At 40.3% G+C, this 19,247-nt stretch overlaps 1 protein-coding gene across 1 annotated transcript in view; it reads left to right on the top strand.

The window, feature by feature from the left end:
* RANBP17 (RAN binding protein 17) overlaps positions 1-19,247 on the top strand; it is a 258,121-nt gene that overhangs the window by 214,765 nt on the left and 24,109 nt on the right. Inside the window, exon 25 of the mRNA XM_032768764.2 lies at positions 3,810-3,976. Coding sequence (XP_032624655.1) covers positions 3,810-3,976 — 167 coding nt within the window. The remainder of the gene's footprint in view (positions 1-3,809; positions 3,977-19,247) is intronic.

Here is a 19,247-nt window from a genome sequence, read left to right as displayed (position 1 = left end):
CTTCTCTTAGTTCATGGAAGCTCAGCATTTGAGGTTTCTACTGTAGCTCTAGCTGTAGAATAAAAAAGCCCCAAATCCTCATTTCTAAGCACTGTTCATTCTGTCCCTGAGTGGACACTCTGCATGCATCATGATTTCACATTTGATAATATACTGTGAAATGATATTTATTCCTTCGGAGGCCCCTGGCTGTAAATCAGCTGTAATGGAAGCCCTCATCTAGGCTTTTATTGCAAGGATAAACACTCCAACAGTTCTCTTCTAAAGTGTTTACCTGGCTTTTTCACAGCTGACTCAGTGGATTGGAACCTTTTAATGTAGCCTGCCTGGCATGTTGTCACTAAGCTCTATGTGAAGCTTTTCTAATTCTCCTATGATTAATAGTATAATTATGCCATTCATTGAGAAAAAGAAAAATATAAAATTTTCTATGCCTTGCTTTCTAATTTAGATGTTAAGTTGCTTAAATCTGTTTACTTTCCTGGTTTACCCACAAAGGCGGATAATGCTGCCATTGTAGTGTACGAAATTGATGGACAGAGAAATAACACTTAACTTAAGTCTGTCCCATTTACCTTTTATCTTAGAAACAAAAAAATCTCTTAAATTATGGCATGCTCAACAATGTTAACAAGCCATTTAAAAATAATGCTCTTTACATCTATTGGCACCATTCACCGAATGTTAATGTTAAAGCCAAAAGGCCTCTTCAAGTTGTTTTTTTCAATAATGTCAGCCACCTTAAGGCTGATATAAATAAGTAACTGGTCTGAGTGCTCAGGCAATCATCTTGGCTTTTCCTATTTATCCAGGCCTGCCTCTCAGTTTTCCCATGTGATCCTTTCTCTCCCTTTTCCATCTTTCCCTTCTACCTCCAGCCCAGAAATTGTAGCTTTTTCTTAAACTTATTTCCTCCATAGATATGCTTATTTGTCTTGTGTGAGTTTCAATAAGAACTTCAGCCAGCTTCAACACAAGGCTCTGTACACCCAAAAAAATCAGTTTGAGGGGCTTGCGTGACCTTCACCTCTGTGATGCCCTTGCAATCAGAAGGAAAAATGAGCGCTGAAAAGCATATTTGATATATCGTTATGGGGAAAATATAAGTATCCCTTAACACTTGTATCAGATCCTTATGAGCCTGTGATAAGATAGACCTGTCCACTGTCCTGCTAAGATCACTTACTATAGAATGTAAAATATCTACTTGCACAGTATCAGCATGTTTAGGATCACTGCCATTTTATAAACAGATGTTAATGATTTACTTTGTTTTATTCAATTTAAAACCAAATGGAGTTAAATCACTGGTGTAGAAGTACAACAAAGCCATCCTATGGAATTTGTATTTTCAAATATATTACCGTTATTGATGTTGCTTCAATTCAGCCATCAGTTGTATCTCTCGTTTACATGCAAAACTGTTTTTAGTAGAGAAAACGGTAAGGGCCTGTTCCTGCAGTCTTTACTCAGGCAGATCTTCCCAGCAGCCTGTACTAGTTGAATTCAATGACAAAACATCAACTGATTTTAGTGGAGTGGAATTAAGACAATTGGGCTTGCTTGCTTCTGCAAGGTATGAAGCACTCCTGTGAGGTGTTGGAACACTCACAGCTCCCACTAAAAACCCTTGAAAAGGAAGTACAGCACCTCTCGGGAGAGCTTAATATCTTTCAGGATCATGTCATAGGCGACGTCTACACTACAAGCTAGGGTGTGATTTCCAGCTCGCCTATATGTGCTCACACTGGCTCGATGATGTAATTGTGGTAACATGGGTCGTGGAAGTGGCAGCACAGACTAGCTGTGCTGAATATAAACCTGCATGAAATCAGTGGGTACATACTTGTGCTGCCACAGCTATGCTGCTATAGATACTCATGGTAGCCCAATGAGAGGTAATGCACATATGAGTCTGCAAGCTGGAAATCACACTCCTAGCTCGTTGTGACTGACCTTGTGAGGTCAATTGTGACTGTGTTGTCAAATATTTCCAAAGACCTCAGAAGAATGTAACTTTGAAAAATATGTAACACTGGTATTTAGAGAAAGGAAAGTTAAAAACAACATGATATACAGAGGTTAAAGAGTTAAATTGACACAGATCAAAGTATTCCAGAGACTAGAGGGATATATTTAAATGAACACTGCAAGGTTGGCAAGCCTCCAAATTAGCATAGTTCAAAGAACACAAGATACATTTAATTGGATCCTTCTAATCCCTTTCCCTTCCAAATGAGCATTTTAACAGTTTAATTTCTTCTCCAGCTCCCACGCACCCCTACTCTAGTAGCCCATCTAAGTAAGCACTATGAGCTGTAAGTGATCTAGTCTTGTTCCCACTCAAATCAGCAGGAGCAGGATGGATCCCTAAATGCTGGTGAGCTCATTTGAATGTGATGTTTGCACCTGCAGAGAACATCAGTTGTGACTGAAACCTGCATCCAGCAAATGAGGATGTTAAACATTCTGTGTTCACAGAGAACTTTGACTAGTGCTAGGATCATGAAGAACCAACAGTTGGTTAAAGTGGGACTCTAATTAGAACCTATTATTAGAATTGGTAGGGAAACTACAGCTGAGACTAGCGATTGAGGGTTTAAACTGCAGCCAGTGTGTTTGGGGCCAGAAAGAATGTCAGCTCTCAGACTAAGAAAAAAATAAGGGTGAGCGCTACTCATTCTGTACCAGTACGGTTAGAAGGAAGAAAAGGAGACTGCACAGATTAAAAAGGGCCAGCATACTGTTCTCATCACACTGATGCATGTAAACAAACAGAATCCACTTTCACAGCAGCAGCCCAGCAGGCAACACCTAGCAACAAAATAACTTACATAAATCAGACATACACAGTTATTTTCAAATAGGTTTAAGCTTTTAATCTCCCAATGTGTTACCTTAGTTATAGATACAATAAGTAAAGATATGAGGTTACTATTGCTCCTGCTTCCAACATATCCTGCTTTGCTGTCATGCCTTTACGTTCCAGGGAAAACAATGGAACGTTAGTCAGTTACCATCATTTCTATGATATTATCTTCTTTATTTTTTTTAAAAAAGTAATTGAACCATCACGCCTTAAACAAGGTAACCAATTGATATTTTGCAGTAACACTTCTCCTTTCTGCTGTTTGTGATCCTCACTCATTGTTTAGCATCTAATGTGCAGGTTGTAACCTCTGAGGGGCAGGGAAGCGCCACTTAGGTGTATCCTGTAAAATATCTGGCACACGTTTGTATACTAGAAAATAATACATAATATTTGGGGCGGATGCTGCTAGTACATTTGTGAATACAAACCTTCACTTATACGCATCTGAGATGCACAGCAGCATTCAAGAAGTTAAAAAGGTTACTTTAAACATTCACAGTGTCTCTTTAAACTGAATTTTTAAACTTTGTCACAAGGCTATAAACAAACAATATTAGTTTCCAAAAATCTGAAGTCTGCTGAATATATAATTTCATATCAGTAAAAGTAAGGTCCTGATTCTGCAATTTACAATGTGCGAGTAAATCACAGTGCTCACACAGAACCTCCATGAAGTTTGTAGGACTCTTCATGGACCCAGCAGTTCACTGTCCATTGTGAATTGCAGGATCGGGGCCATAATCTGCTTAATACCAAGAAATCTTAAAAGCAAAAGAACAAGTAGTAAAATTAAGTATTATTTAACCTGATACCTAAAATAAACTTCCAGGCTTGCCTTGTGTGTATTATTTTTTTCACTCCTGCAAGTTATTCGTAATAATTGTTCTGTTTTATTACAAAAGCGATTACAAAACTATTTCTTTCATTGCTTATGCAGATACAATTGTCTCCTCCAGCTGTTGTGCTAGTTTAGACTATGTCGTTACCTACCTCTTCAAGCACATAGCAAAGGAAGGCAAAAAACCAGTAAGATGTAGAGAAATATCACAGGATGGACAGAGATTACTGCACTTCATGCAACAGAACCCTGAAGTACTGCAGCAGGTAAACTTAGGCACTGCTCAACTTTCCTGCGAGGTTTTATTAAATTTGTGAACAAAGCTTGTCCCTATTTATTTTCATCATCTTGAAGTCATTTAGATTATGATAACTCCAATTATTTACTAACAGGCTTGGGCTCTCTAAATTGATATATTTGCACCCCAATTAATTTCAGAGTTGTTTTCATGACAGTATTATTGCAAAATTGTGAAGATATTTTTTGTCATGCTGATGACCTGGCTATTGTACTCACCTTTTAGGATAACTTCTTTACAATGTTTCACTTTAGCTCATAGGCTGATGAAATGCAATATTCATCATTATACTCATTTTATAAATAATCCCCCACTGTTATTTTTTTTAAAAAGGGAGGGGGTATCTCTAAAATATTTGAAGTAGAGCAAGAACATTGTAGTATTTTAAATCAGCACATTTTTCTAATTACATGTGTTTGATATTGTGCTACAATATTTTATTTGTGTGGTAAGTGCCATTTTATTTGGGGGTTTTTGTGTCAAAGTCAAATATAAGAGTAATCAAATATCACGCTTTAGGGAAGAAACTGACTACTGCAGTAGTCAGGAAGGACTTTTTCTCCCAGTAGTGTACATTATGGTCCAGAAACATTAAGGGTATGTGGTGGTTAGGCAGGTGCAGGGTATCGGACTAATTAGTTTAATCTTAAAATTTCATATGGCTTTTTTTAGTACCTAGAACTACTACAGTGCAAGGATCCATGGGGTCCCAAAACACCCAATACAGTTTCACTGACACAGTTTCACAACAGCAGCATTGTTGGAGCTTTTAAAGAAAACAGAGGATGTCCACAAAACACCACGTTACAATGACCTTTTTCTTCATTCTTAGGTAGCAAATATGTTGGTTGCCATTTAAAAAAAAATTGTCCTGTGATAACTGGGGTAACTGTGTGGTAATTGTTACTTACTATTCTAATTTAGAGGATGAGCTTGGCAAATGCTGGCTTTTTAAGCATGCCCACTATACCTGGCACGTAGCATATTGTGAGTATATTTGAGACATTTATCACTGGCACTGTTGAGATGTGACATGATGCCATTGTCATGTCTCACAGTACTATTACCCTGTGCAAGTTCTATGGAATCTGCAATGGATTCTGTATTTGCATATGTTGTAGTGTAACATGAGCACAGTGATGGGAGTGTAAAGGACAGAATGGCAGGCTTGACTTTGAATTTCCACACATTTGTTGCTTTTGTTACAACCTTAATGTAATATTGTGTGTGTTGTTAATAATACTCGGTAATCTTTCAATTTATAGCATAAGACTAAGCAGTGATCAATCTTTATTAACTTCATAATCTGTGGAATACATTATATTTATTTTGAATGCAGACTTTCAGATACTCTTTTAAATATTAATGACTGGTCTCCAGTAGTCAGCATAAATATGATTTGCATTAGCACTAGTCATATCATATTGAGTGCCTCTGATGTCAACTATTCAGTGTACTAATATCTGACATCATCTCCTGAGGTCACTGACAACTTTGACCTTTATTCTCATGCATGGTTTCTGTAGTCTCAGAAGCTCTTTTGAATTGATTTGAAATTTTGACTCTTCCCTTTATGAGGCAGTAAAATTGATAATTATTCAGATGGGAACTGAGTGCTGAGTGAAAAATCAATTCCACTCGCTCTCTGCAGCATATAAAATTACTTCTGAGTCTGCTGGACTGAACGGATGGCCAAGGTAAAAGCAGCAGGCAGGAATAGTAGAGAGGATTAGCTGGCCGGAGCTAATAGCCTAAAGGGATGGCTTTTGAGATGAGGGAGTGGGCCGGTTGGGGGTTATTATTAGCAGTGATGGGACTCATTGATCATATGTTTACATCAGGTTTCCATTGGGTTATAAATCAGCCCTGAATAGAAACGGAACTCAAGACCTTGCATCTTACCAGAGGGACAAGATATTAGATTATTCTCATTTTCACACTCAGATGAAAAGTGAGCCATTGATTATTCATCGGCTGGCCATTAAACACTGGTTTTATAGATGATTTGACTATCATGGAGGCTAATGAACAAGGTTGCTGCTTCATATCTAGAGGTCTCAGTTTTCAAGACATCTGTGTCGGTTAAGTAATGCATAACCCTATTAAAAGGAATGGGTTACAAATTGCTTAACAGTGCTGAAAAACTAGACCCTAATGACTAATTGTGCTTTGAGTTTAGAGAGGTTTGTCAGCTCTTTAAACTAAACTGATGCAATGATACTGTAATTATTTACTAGTTAGATCATTTTTTCAGCTTGAATCTCTGGAATCATAAATAGATATTTAAAAGTTTCTAGTGGATCATGAAGAGTATCTCATCTAAAGTTGTTTAACATGCTATGACTCTAGAATATCTTGAACAAATGATTTTCTTTTTATATCAGACAAATTGAAATGTACCTCAGTTTTCTCATCCATAAAATGGGATTGATGATATTTCCCTACAAATCACTTTAAGGTCCTCTGAGGAAAGATGCAATTCAGATTCAAAGATTTATTATTGGTGATGATATAACAGGCTTCACAAGGAAAATAATAGAGGTGTTATGGCAGTGAGGCACATATTCATACTATCTCTATGCACATATAGCCTCTTATATTGTGTCCCAATATTTTTCTCTCATTAACAAAGTGAATTATCAAAGCACGATGCAGTCTAATCTCATTTTTAAAAAGTTAACTTCATCACTGTGTGACTTATGGCATTGACAGCCTGTTAGAAGAGTTTGTGACAGGTGTTGTCAGTGTCAGTACATACATTGCCTTGTGCTTAGCATAGAACAGAAAATATGCCTCTATTAAATAAAATTCCACAAGTGACTTAATCACAGTAAAAGCTTGAAAAAAGGAGTACATATGAGATTGAATGTTTAGTTATGGATAGCAGTGGGCACCGATCTGCTAGAGCCTCAAGGGTAAAAAAAAAAAAAAAATGTGCAGATTATTTAGGATTAACAGAAATATTAAAATATTTGCATTAACTGCAATCTGTTGATAGGTATTCATTTAGTTATGCCTTAGAGTAGAAAATCCCAGTGGGGTAGGCAGTTGAGATAGTGTGCTTGGAGGGAGAGCAGTGGGGTTTTAAGAGTTGTATCTGTTTAGTGTACCTGGTCCTGTCTGCTAGATTAATAGAATAAAATAAAATTGTGTAGAATGAACATCCTTATTGGAGTTGCCATTAGCAGCATAATTGCAAGAGCTGCGGAAACAACACCTTCCACATACCCAGAATGAGCCCATTCTAAGAGGCAGTATTACTGATATGATTTTAATTTTACATTCTTAGCTAATGTCACTCTAAAGAGTTCCAGTCTTATGTAATGGTAACACAGCTTCTTTGAAACAAATCGCTTCATGTTTTTATGTGTTATGCAGCTCTTTAGTTCAAGCCAAGGCTAAAAAAGCCAACATGTCTTTCTATTTTTTTAAACCAATTGCATTTAACTACAGATTTTGAATAGCTGACATGAACTATAGGGATCATGCTTCAGCAAAGACATAAATGGAAACCACATCCATTCTTTTCTGCAGTCAGTCAGTCAATTAAAATTACTTTTCTATAGTGCTTTTCATGCCATGTATCCCAAAGTGAATTACAACAAAAAGGAAATCAGCTGCCTTTTTGTTGTTGTTTCCTGTGCTTAGATTGAAGTGGTATTGTTAAGCATTTTGACATACTGTATGGTACATTTTTCATACTTAAAATTCTGATTCCATTTCATTGTAGTAAGCAGCAGGAGAAGCAACAGCATACTTAATAGATGCCGTGAATTTACATGAGGATTTAGAGTAGACGTGTCTCGCTTGGGAACACTCTAAAATATGTCATTAATAAAATGTGTTAATGTTTCTGTCTGATGTTTTTCATAATTAGCACACACACAAAAGACCACACATATTTGTGTTTAGGCAAACGGCATCTGTCTCGTATCCTTTTGTGCTTAGCTGTGCAGTCAGACAGCTGAAATTGCACAATCCAAAGTCATTTTTGGGGTAACAGAGTGTTGTCATGAACCCAAGTTGACCGCTTTACTACTGGTTCACTGTAGAAGAGAAAGCTGGGCAGGAAGAGGGGAAATTCTTACTGAAAAGTGAGTGTGAAGAAATTGAAAAAGCCAGGGGAGTCACTGGCAAAGTAAATGATTGGTTGCTTGTGAAGTCCCTCTTTAATGAACATCTTCCCATACTTAAAAAGAGAAAGATGTCTTTTATCTTATGGCTCCACCTCATTTTGTCGCATACAATTAGCCATGACATTGTGTTGGGGAAGTCTCATTGTTATGTATCCAGTTTAGACAGGGCCAGCGCAACCACTGGGCAAACTAGGGCAACCGCCTAGGGCGCCTAGTGGTTGAGGGCACCTAAAAGCCCGCTCAGGCGAGGAGGTGGAGTGGAAGTGAGCTGGGGCGGAAGGGGGTGGGGAGGACTGCCCGCAGTAATGGGGGGGGGGCGCACAGGAGAACCGCTCCCCGCCCTAGATCACTTCCACTCTGCCTCCTCCGCTGAGCACACAGCCCCTGCTCTAATTCTCCAATTGGCGCCACAAGCCTGGGAGGGGAGGAGGATTAGAGCAGCGCTGGCATGCTCAGTGGAGGTTAGCTGCCACGGCGGGCAGTGTTAGCTGCTGCGGGGGGGGGCGGGGGCGGTGTTAGCTGCTGTGAAGGGGGCGGGGTTAGCGTCCGTGAGGGGGGAGCTCCCTGGGCAAGGTTAGCTGCTGCAGAGTGTGGGGGGCTCCCTGGGCGGGGTTAGCTGCCGCAGAGTGGGTGGGGCGCCTTGGACGGAGTTAGCTGCCGTGGAGGGGGACTCCCCGTGCGGGGTTAGCTGCAGGGGGGTAGCTCCTGCGAGGGGGGCCCCCCAGGTGGGGGTGGGTGGGGTTAGCTGCCACAGAAGGGACTCCTCTGGTGGGAGGGGCAGGTGGGCATGGTTAGTTGCCATGAGGGGGGTGCAAGGTGGAAGTTTTGCCTAGGGCACAAAACTTCCTTGCACCGGCCCTGAATTTAGAAGCATATAAGGGATATCTTGAGTATAGATTTCAGATTCCAAACTGGCCATGAAATATTTCAAAACAAATCTTCCCTTATAAAATTCTCAGTGAGTGATTGTGCACCATGAATTCAGGTGATTCAGTCATTGACTATAATTCACTAAATATATGTGTTGCCATAATCACGGAGGGACCAATCCTTTTTCTTTAGCCTAGAGAAGAAGTATGGGCTTGTGATGAAAGGGACACCACTTCCCTTTCTGTTTTCTTTGGTCTGTCACATAACAACGTTTTTTTTAAAATAAGTAGATGGGAGCCTAAAAGCACAAATATGAGACAGGGACTCAGCACCAGGTATAGTGCCATAAACGACAACTTAACAGTCATGTTTTGAGGTGTTGGTGTCTTTTGCTCACCCTCTCAGCTTATCAGTGGAAGAGCTGTTCTTTGGTTTTTAAACTAGAAATATTTGTATTTTAAATTATGCCCGTCCTGTAAAATTGTTATGAAGGTAGCATGCTAGTCCTATCTGAGAATGTTCAGGCATCATCTGCATTTGACCTTTGCAATTGTCTACTTTTTTAGCCACTTTCCCCCAAAGATCTTAAGGACATTTACAAACACTAATGAATTAATTCTCACAACCCTGTGAGGTAAGTAAAGAATATATCAGAGTCACTTTCCCCACCACAGAAATATGGCCATCTCTAAAGTAGGATGTGGTAATTGTTCAACAGAGCTGGATTTCAGGCACGTTTTAATGCTCATCTGTTTTTTGGGGCTTTTCTCTGAAGGGTGTTTTGAGGTATTTGGGGCAGTTGATGGGCAGGGCCGGCTCTAGGTTTTTTGCAGCCCCAAGCAAAAAAAGAAGAAAAAACTCCAAGAGCACAACTGCCGAAGGGGGGGAAAAAACGGAATGCTACTCCTGGAATTGTGCCGACCCAAGCAAGTGCTTGGTTTGCTGGTGCCTAGAGCCAGTCCTGTTGATGGAGGAGGACTACTGTTGTATGATGGGTAGATTATATGGGTCATGATGTTTAATTTTATATGTTTTAGTGTTGCACAGGTTCTCAGAGCTTTGATTAGGTAACTAAAAAAATCTAAATAACATAAACAACAGCTTAGGACAGAAAAGTAAAGAATGCAATATCTAGTTGTAACTAAAGGCAGATCTGGATATTATTAAAATCAAAAGTGTCTTCCAAATTACCATTTACCTTCTTTTAATACATTTAATTATGTTGTATTTGTTTTTCCCGTAGACTTCAATAAAGTATATAGCCAGTGTGGAGCCACTCACACTAAATAAAATAAAAACATTGAGGAGATTTATAACACATTCTCTTTGGACCATGCAGAAAAATCCATGGGGAAACTCCAGCGTATGCATATGTAATTAAAAGGAAATAGAATAATACTCAGAGGGTTCAGTTCTGAAAAGTGCTGAGCACTTTCGCACCCCAATCCAGTCAAGTATTTAAGCACGTGCTTAATTTTAAGTGCCTGAATAGTCCCACTGTAGTGAAACTGTTTCTGTGTTTAAAGTTAAGCATATGCTTAAATGCTTTGCTGGAATAAGGCTGGCAGAATTGAGCACTAAATGACTTGATACAACAATGAGAGATTTTCACAAGGACATCTGTTTTCAGCCTCTTAGCACAGCTTAAAACTGTGATCCAATAGTATCATAACTTGCTTTATTAATTGAAAGGGATGGAAATATACCAGATGTAGCCCAAGCCAGCAGAGACTTGGGTGGCTAAGCAACAGAAAAGACACCATATTGAGCGAGCCAAAATTCAGTCTCAAAGTCATTTATTTTAACCAGTGACAATACATTTAGACTCTAGTGTTTCAGCTTTGATTGATGGTTTAATATCGTATATAATTTTTTTAATGAAGGAAAACCATTTAAATATGTTAACATGTACACTAGTAGTCTTCCATGTACGTAACTGCATTAATCGTTACTCAGATTGTTTTTGTGCTTGTGTAATTTGTATCAGTAAGATAACTATGTCAGAGCCATCTCATCTTAATGAAGAATATGGTTTTGTTTGCTTTATACCTAGCTCTAACTGCATATATGTAGATGCATCAGTAACTTCAATATAAAATGTAATGCTAACCATCCAGTTATCACTACACTGGAGTGCTGTTAATTATGAAATTAAAAAAATACACAGGACCCTAGTCCTCTTTCTGGTGCTCTTTTGTTTAGTGCTATGCCTTGATTCAATATTAGGTATGAATTAAAGCATTTGATTTTAAGAATTTTAACACTAAACTACATAATTAAGTTTTATTATCTATGTACCCGAGGACTGCATGCTCTTATTAAAGGTGCTAAATCAAAATGAGAATCTCTTCCTAATCGTTCAGATTGAGACAAAGTTAACACAGCCACGTCTTGGGGTGGATGGAAGTTTAGTTCCATGAAGTAACAAGTATTGTACAGAATGCATGTATGGAAACAAAAAGCCATAATTTGGCTTGCAGGATAAACTGCTAGAGGTGTCAGTGTAGGATGTGTACCCTAAGGCTAGGCAGCTGGTGTATGTATGCTTTTGTTTATCAGTTACTGGTTTATGTAGCCTTTAGGCCAGCACATGAAACAATCACTCCTGCAGGGTCAGCTGCTGGTCAGAAGCAAAGTAAGAAAAGACTTTGCGTTAAAACACGTCAGCCATAATTTTAGTGCAGCTGGCACCTGCTACTGGTGCACAGCAGGAGGGTTAAAGGTCAAAGAGGCAGTTGTTCTAAACTCAGTGATGGCTTAAAGGGACTTGTAGATTAATCTGCTTTATTAACTTCTGTATATTAGATAACTATTGCAATGAATGACAGTCCATCCTTCTGAATAAGTCCCATCACCTCTTTCACTTTTAAATTGGCTTTTGAGTAGTGAATATTAAATAGAATGCATTTCAGGATAATTAAATGAAATCATTAGGATGATGTTTTACCATCGTATCTGTACGTTTATTGTGTATTTGTCATGTATTACTTACCATTCATTGCTTTTGCGTGAAAAAATAAGCCAACATTTTTCAATTACAGAATAAAAAAACTGGCTGTATTTCTCAATAAGCTTGTCTTTGTATGCTATATAAATACTTTCAAAATAGCAAATACATACACAGAAAAGTGTAACAAATATTTATTCTTTGTTTTTGCAATGCATTGTAATACTTGAGCACTTTAAAAATGTTTAACTTTGGCCATACTTCATTCATTTGTTACATAACGCAAAGACTTCAGAAAAACATTTCAGTGCTAGTTTGAAAAAAAATTATCATTGCCATTTAGCAGGTTTGAACCAATGTTGTGAATAGTGCCACTCATTTTGTCAGGGCAGTGTGGTTTTCCAAAATCCAATTAACAGTGGTATTTTCTTTCTAGAAATAATACAGTATTGTACCAAAATGAGTAAGGAACAGTGACTCTCCCTTTTGTGTTTTTTACCACTTAACTGATGATCTGCCACTGACAGATATTTTTGCCAAGTGAATGCTGGGGTAGATCCTCTATGAACAAAAATCAACTTACTCCAACAAATCAAGTTGAAATTTGTGGGTAAACACTTCCATAGAAGGTTGCTTAGTTCCTACTGGACACCACTGGATTGTTCTGCCCAGTGCAAGGTGCATAGTGAATAAGACTAGGCTCATGTAGAGATGCAGTAATCAGTGCGGCAAGGACTGTTACGGAGCCCTTCTCTGTTCAGTACATAATCTGGAAAACTTTTTGCACCAGGTAAGAAAAGGTTGTAGTGTTGTGGAAAACTTTCTGCGCCAGGCACACAGTTTTCAAAAGTCCATGTACACTGAATAAGTTCAGTATTCTGTGGAACCATGACCCATTCACTGCACAGTTCACTGCACTACGAAAGAGACTTAAGGAGCTCTGCCTCCTAATCAAACCTTCACAACTGCATATTAGTTGAGGCCCCTCTCCTTCGTATACAGGGCACAGCTAAATAGGAGAAACACAGGTCTCCTGTGCAAGAGAACAAGTAAAAGGCACCTTGATATTAGATACCTTCTCCTTTCAAGGGGGAAGATATGTCCATTATGTGATTATTAATACCTTTAGTGGCAAATAAGAACGTAGGGGCTGCCATACTGGGTTAGACATGGGACTGTTCAGCTTGGAAAAGAGATGACTACGCAGAGGAGTAAAGGAGGGTATATCAGAAGGCTATAAAATCATGAATGGTGTGGAGAAAGTGAATAAAGAAGTGATATTTACCCCTCCACATAACACAAGAACCAGAGGTCACCCAATGAAATTAATATGCAGCAAGTTCAAAACAAACGGAAGGAAGTACTTCCATACCATTGGACATTATTGGTTTCCTTCTCAACCTCTTACAGTTCCACTCTATACTTTTTTGAGCTAGGGCAACCAGAACTGGACACAGCATTCAAGGTGTGGATGCTCAATGAATTTACGTAGTATCATTATGATATTTTCTATCTTATTTTCCATCCCTTCCCTAATAGTTTCTTAATATACTGTCATCCTTGTTGTCTAATAGCTAATTTAGAACCCCTCATTATACATGGATAGTTGGGATTGCTTTTTCCAATGGACATTACTGTGCACTTATCAGTGTTGAATTTCATTTGCCATTTTGTAGCCCTGTCACCCAGTTTTATGAGATCCCTTTCACAAATGTCTTAACCAAGCTTCTAAGAGACAAATATTAATAGATAACAGATGCCCGTAGTGATCAAGGTAGATTTGGTTTCCAGTGACAAAAGACATGGACCCAGAGAATTCCACTAGGATTATAGTTTGGACATTGGCAATTTCGGTGACTGTGATCATGAAATGACAGATTTCATTTATTCTAAGGATAGGAAGGAATGAGAGGAGTAAAATAAGGATAATGGAAATCAAAAAAGAAAATTTTAACAAGCTGAGAGAACTGGTACATAAGGTCCCATGGGAAGAATATCTAAGGGAAAAAGGAGTTCAAAAGATCTGGCAGTTCCTCCAGCAGACAATATTAAAGGCACAACTGCAAACTATTCTGTTGCAACGGAAAGATAGGAAGAATAGTAAGAGGCCAATATGGCTCCATCAGGAACTCTTTAATGACTTGCTGGAAAGGACCTGGGGGTTATAGTGGACCATAAACTGAATATGAGTCATCAATATGATGCAGCTGCAAAAAATGCTACCATGATTCTGGGATGTATTAACAGGAGTGTTGTAAGTAAGACACAGGAAGTAATTGTCTCACTCTGCTGGGCACTAGTGAGGCCCCAGCTGGAATACTATGTCCTGGTGTTCTGGGCACCACACTTTAGGAAAGATGGACAAATTGGAAAAAAAAATCCAGAGGAGAAAAACAAAAATGATTAAAGGTTTAGAAAACCTAACCTATGAGGAAAAGTTAAAAAAAAAAAAAAAAAAAAAAAAAAGGCATGTTTTTTCTTGAGAAAAGAAGTCTGAGGCGCGGGGACCTGATAACAGTTTTCCAATATGTAACAGGCTTTTATAAAGAGGAAGGTGGTCAGTTGTTGTCCTGGCCCATTGAAGGTAGGACAAAAAGTAATGGACTTAATCTGCAGCACAGAGATTTAGGTTAGACATTATGAAAAACTTTGTAACTATAAGGGTGGTTAAACTCTGGAACAGGCTTCAAAGGGAGGTTGTGGAGTCCCCATCATGGGACACATTTAAAAACAAGTTGGACAAACACCTGTCAGGGATGGCCTCAGTTTACTTGGTCCTGCCACAGCACAGGAGGGGTTGGACTTGATGACTTCTCGACATCCCTTCCAGCCCTGTATTTCCATGACTCTCTGATCTGTGGTCCATTAAAACTAATGTATTTTTCTTTACCTAACCCCATCACCCCTCTCCTTCTTGCTGCATCGCTTCTAAGAGATTAGACTAACTAAATACACTTAAATTAGATTAAATTTTCAATAGGGGGCTCTCAGATCCTTTTAACAGCTCACAAAAAGCTCACTAGGAAAATGCGTAACTTTGAAGGGAAGATATGCGTACAGGCGAGACACACTATAGTTCACTGGATAATTTCATGAGAGTATTTCCCATGAAGAAAGTCTAAATTTGACTTGGATACACTACACCTGAGTGGTTCAGCTCTTCCCACCACCCTTCCAGTTTGGCGATGCCTCGGTATCAATTTGTTAATAAATTACGTTACTTTCTTCTTTAGTACTTTTATTATGATCTCATTTTAGAGAGATGTTTGATTGTGTTTCACTTTAACAAATACACTTTTTTTAAAAGTGACATGCTTAAACCATTAACTTTGTTTTTTATTAGATAGCTTCATTTAAGAAAAATTTCTCTTAAAGCCTCATATATTATTTTTCCACCAATTACTTCTTGGGGAAAAAAGGATTTTTAGATTCTGCCTTTAAAATTTTGGGCTCAATTTTCCCTTGGGTCTGAACTCCTCAAGGTGAAGGCAGGGTCAGTTACAGCTCTCTGATTCTGTAGTGGCTTGACCCTGTTGTGTGTTTAAAGCAGCCTAAGAACTGCTCTAACTTATGCCACTGGAATGTGGTCTCTAGGGGATTTCTACTCCAGTGAAGTATTAATCAAGCTTAGCACTCCTTCACAATGCTCCTCTCTTCCCTAACACAAATACCCTGTGCCGGTGGGCAGCACAGCCTGTACAGGAGTCAGCTCTGCCCTAAAAGGATTCTCTGCTGGTGAGTTACAAGAATCCAGTCCCTTTGTATCACCACCAAAGCAGTACAAACAGAGCTGGAGCCAAAACACAGAATCTGGTCCTTAAATTAGCTTAGTTTACTGCTGAACTCCCACAGAACTCCCCTTAAAATTAATCGGTTAATTAGAGTTAGTGTAGTCTCCTGTCAAAATCTTTTTAGCATATGTAAAATAATCTTCCGTAGATACTTAAACAATGTAAGTCCATCGGAAAAAATTCAGAAGAAAGCTTGCGAGAGACATTAGCTCTTGAAATGTTGAGTGTTAAACTGCAGGGGTAATGTGTTTAGGAGGAAATATAATATTCAGTTCACTTTGTTTTGATGACTTCATGAAATAGCCTTGTGCTATTATCCTTTGTTGTTGTTGTGAAAAGTGATATTCACTAAGAAATGTGGTAACCTATAAAAGATAAAGTAGTAGCTTAGTTGTTACCATCTTTATTGGCTGTCTTCTATGTTTTTAGAACAGTTCATCATTGATTTACTTTACCAAACGTATTCTTAATTATTTCTTTAAAATAGTTGCAAATGACAAATACATTCTGTAGAAATTAAGATCAACGTATGAACAATTTGAAAATAGAAGAAGGGCTTAAATATATTGGATAATTTATTAGTGATTAATAATTTGGTCGGCTTTCCCTAAATATCATGTTGTTGCGCTACTCTGATGCAGTCAAGTAGGATTACCATAGTTTGCTTAGAACACTGTCTCTCATGCTGACCGATAATGTCTTGTTTCCTTATACTCTCTGTATCTGTAGCCATCTGGTGTCTGTTCCCTTATCCTTAGATTGGAAATTCTTTGGAGCAGAGACTGTCTTTTTGTTCTGTTTGTACAGTGCCTAGCACATCGAGGACTTGATCCATGATTGGAGTGTCTAGGTGCTATGATAATACAGATAATAATAAATAATAATTTTGGAAGAGAGTGTTGTTGAAGGGTTAGAGAGGGAATTAGAAGTCAGGACTGGTGGGCTCTATATACTGCTTTGCCCCAAACTCACTAAGATACCTTGGGCTAGTCATTTAAGGTATGTCTACATTGCTGCTGGGAGCATGCCTTCCAGCCCAGGTAGACAGATGCACTATCTCTGTTGGAGGTAGCAGGCTGAAAACAGCAGTGTGGATCTTGTGGCAGAGGCTAGCTGCCTGAGTAAAAGCCCACCTGGGCCCCTGGGTCCATACTCAGGTAGCTAGCCCCAGCTGCCCCCTGTGCAGCAATATCCACACTGCGCTTTTTAGCCTGCTAGCTTGAGTAGAACTCGTGCAGGTCTGTCTACCTGGGTGAGGAGGCACTATCCCAGCTGTAGGGAGGACATACCCTTAGTGCTGCTTTCACCCCCTAGCCTCCCCTGAACATCTTGCTTTTCAACTCTTCTGTAGATTAACCCAAAACGGTTGTTAAATTAATTATTCCAGTTTATTTTCAATGATAATGTCAGTAATAAACTTTGTCTGACCTCGCCCTGTCTCCCTGCTTGAAGGCAACTTTGGGAGGCTGTTCTGCAATGTTGGGGCAGAAGACCAGAGAACAAACAGACTTAGGCAGAGATCCTGCCATAATGAGAAGTATTCTCCTACCTGCCTTCATGCGCCAAATCTCAACAGCTTGTGGGCAGGGGACAACTTGCAACAGTCTTAGCAGCTTAGAGGAGGGAGGTAGCAGTTCCCAAAACACTGGACAGAATGGGGAGACAGCTTATGTCCAACCATCTTAAGGGGAGGTGGACACTGCAAGTCCCAGCAGCAGTTGCAGGGTGGGAGAGAAGATGCTGACAAGTGACGAGCTTACTTACAGAGAAACAGACTCTGCTGAGAGCATTGGCCTAGGAAGTGTGTGAAACTACAGTCCTCTGCTATTGAGAGGATCAGATTGTCTGTAACCTTTCATTTGTCCAGAGATGCTGGTACTTGAAACAGTTGTATTCCCATCATCACTCAGATAAGAATAGTTATCCAGAAAGGGTAGGTGCTCCTGTCCTACTGGTGCAAAAGGAGTGCAGAGAATCACCTGTATGAGACAAAGGCCTGGCTTCACTGAAAGACAGAGAGAGAAAGTGTTCTTCGAGTGCTTGTTCATGACAGTTCCGTTCTAGGTGTGTGCATACCCACGTGCACAGTCATTGGAGATTTTTGCCTTCGCGGTATCCATAGGGTTGGCTGTAGCGCCCCCTTGAGTGCTGCACTCGAGCGTTGATATATTAGGTGCCGCCGACCCTACGCCATCTCAGTTCTTTCTTACCGCCCATGACAGTTGGTCTGAGCTCCTTGTCTTGCATGGCAAGAGTGTTAGCAGTTCTTACAGTCCATCATTCTGTCTCCTTTGTTTTTAGTTGATAGGTACTTAGACCATTAAGTTAAGTGTTAGAGTAGTAGTTTAGGAGTTAGAGTCCCGGCTGGGAATTTGCCTCGCAGCGGGGCATACCCTGTTCCCCAGGCTTTAAGCCATGCTTATTGTTCAGCCAGCCGATGTGCATTAGTGACCCCCACAATAGCTGTTCGAAGTGTTTGGGGGAGTCCCACAGAAAGGACAAGAGCAGGATCTGCAAAATCTTTCACCCTAGAACTCAAAAGGAGTGGGATATCCGCCTGAGGGCCCTCTTCATGGAGGCTGCGCTTCATCGTACCTCGGAGCCTTTTTGATAGTATTCCTCGCCTAGCACTTCAGCATCGGTGCACAGCACATTGCTGGCACCTGAATCCACCAGGCACCGTTCCCCCTCTGCGGTACCTAAGAAGTGGTCGAAGTTGACGGACCCGCCAGCACCTCAGAGAAAGGGGGCAGACCACGTGCCTGCCCCAGAGCAGCTTGGTGGTACCGCTGCAGTTGGACCCTCTAGCCCAGCCACGGACCCACCTCCAACTCCTGGGAGCAGTAGCGGGTCCTTAACCCTACTAGGGTCATCAGTGTGCCCAAGGTGGACCCGGCAGCCAAACAGCAAGTAGGCCAGTCAGCACTGCAGATGCCAAACCAGATGATGGGCCCAGTTAAGGGCCCAGCATCTATGGACTGGCCTTATGGGACTGCCCTCTAAAGACTGCATCCCTAGTCCCCGGACTGGAGTGGTTGGTCCCCATCAAAGCGGCCTTGGACCCTGGCACCGCAGTCTCAGTCCCTGGTTAGAAGACACAGATCTCTGATACCAGGGTCTCCACCTACAAGGCACAGGACACCTGAGTCATGGCACCGATTCCATACCCACGGTATCGTTGGGCCTCCCACCAGAGTTCACCATGGCACAGATTACCATCACTTAGGCAATCTCCCAGGCATTGATCCCCCAGGTGCTAGCTCGTTCTCAGTTGCTGCACCAGTCTCCAGCTCCCCAGTACTGCTCTTTGGGCAGGCACCAGTCCTTGCCCTCTCCTTGCGGTTCCCGACAAGATTCAGTCAGCAGATTCAGGCATCTACAGCCCCACCCTGGTCACCGGGGGGGGGGGGGGGGGGAATGGTTTGAGTCTGAAGGAGAGTTCAGCCCCTGACCTATAAAAGGCAAATCACCACTAACCCATGAAACTGGTGCAGC

Source organism: Chelonoidis abingdonii, chromosome 7 (genome assembly GCF_003597395.2).
Source record: "Chelonoidis abingdonii isolate Lonesome George chromosome 7, CheloAbing_2.0, whole genome shotgun sequence".
NCBI classification, from domain to species: domain Eukaryota; kingdom Metazoa; phylum Chordata; order Testudines; family Testudinidae; genus Chelonoidis; species Chelonoidis abingdonii.
This window is presented reverse-complemented; position numbering and strand designations above follow the sequence as displayed.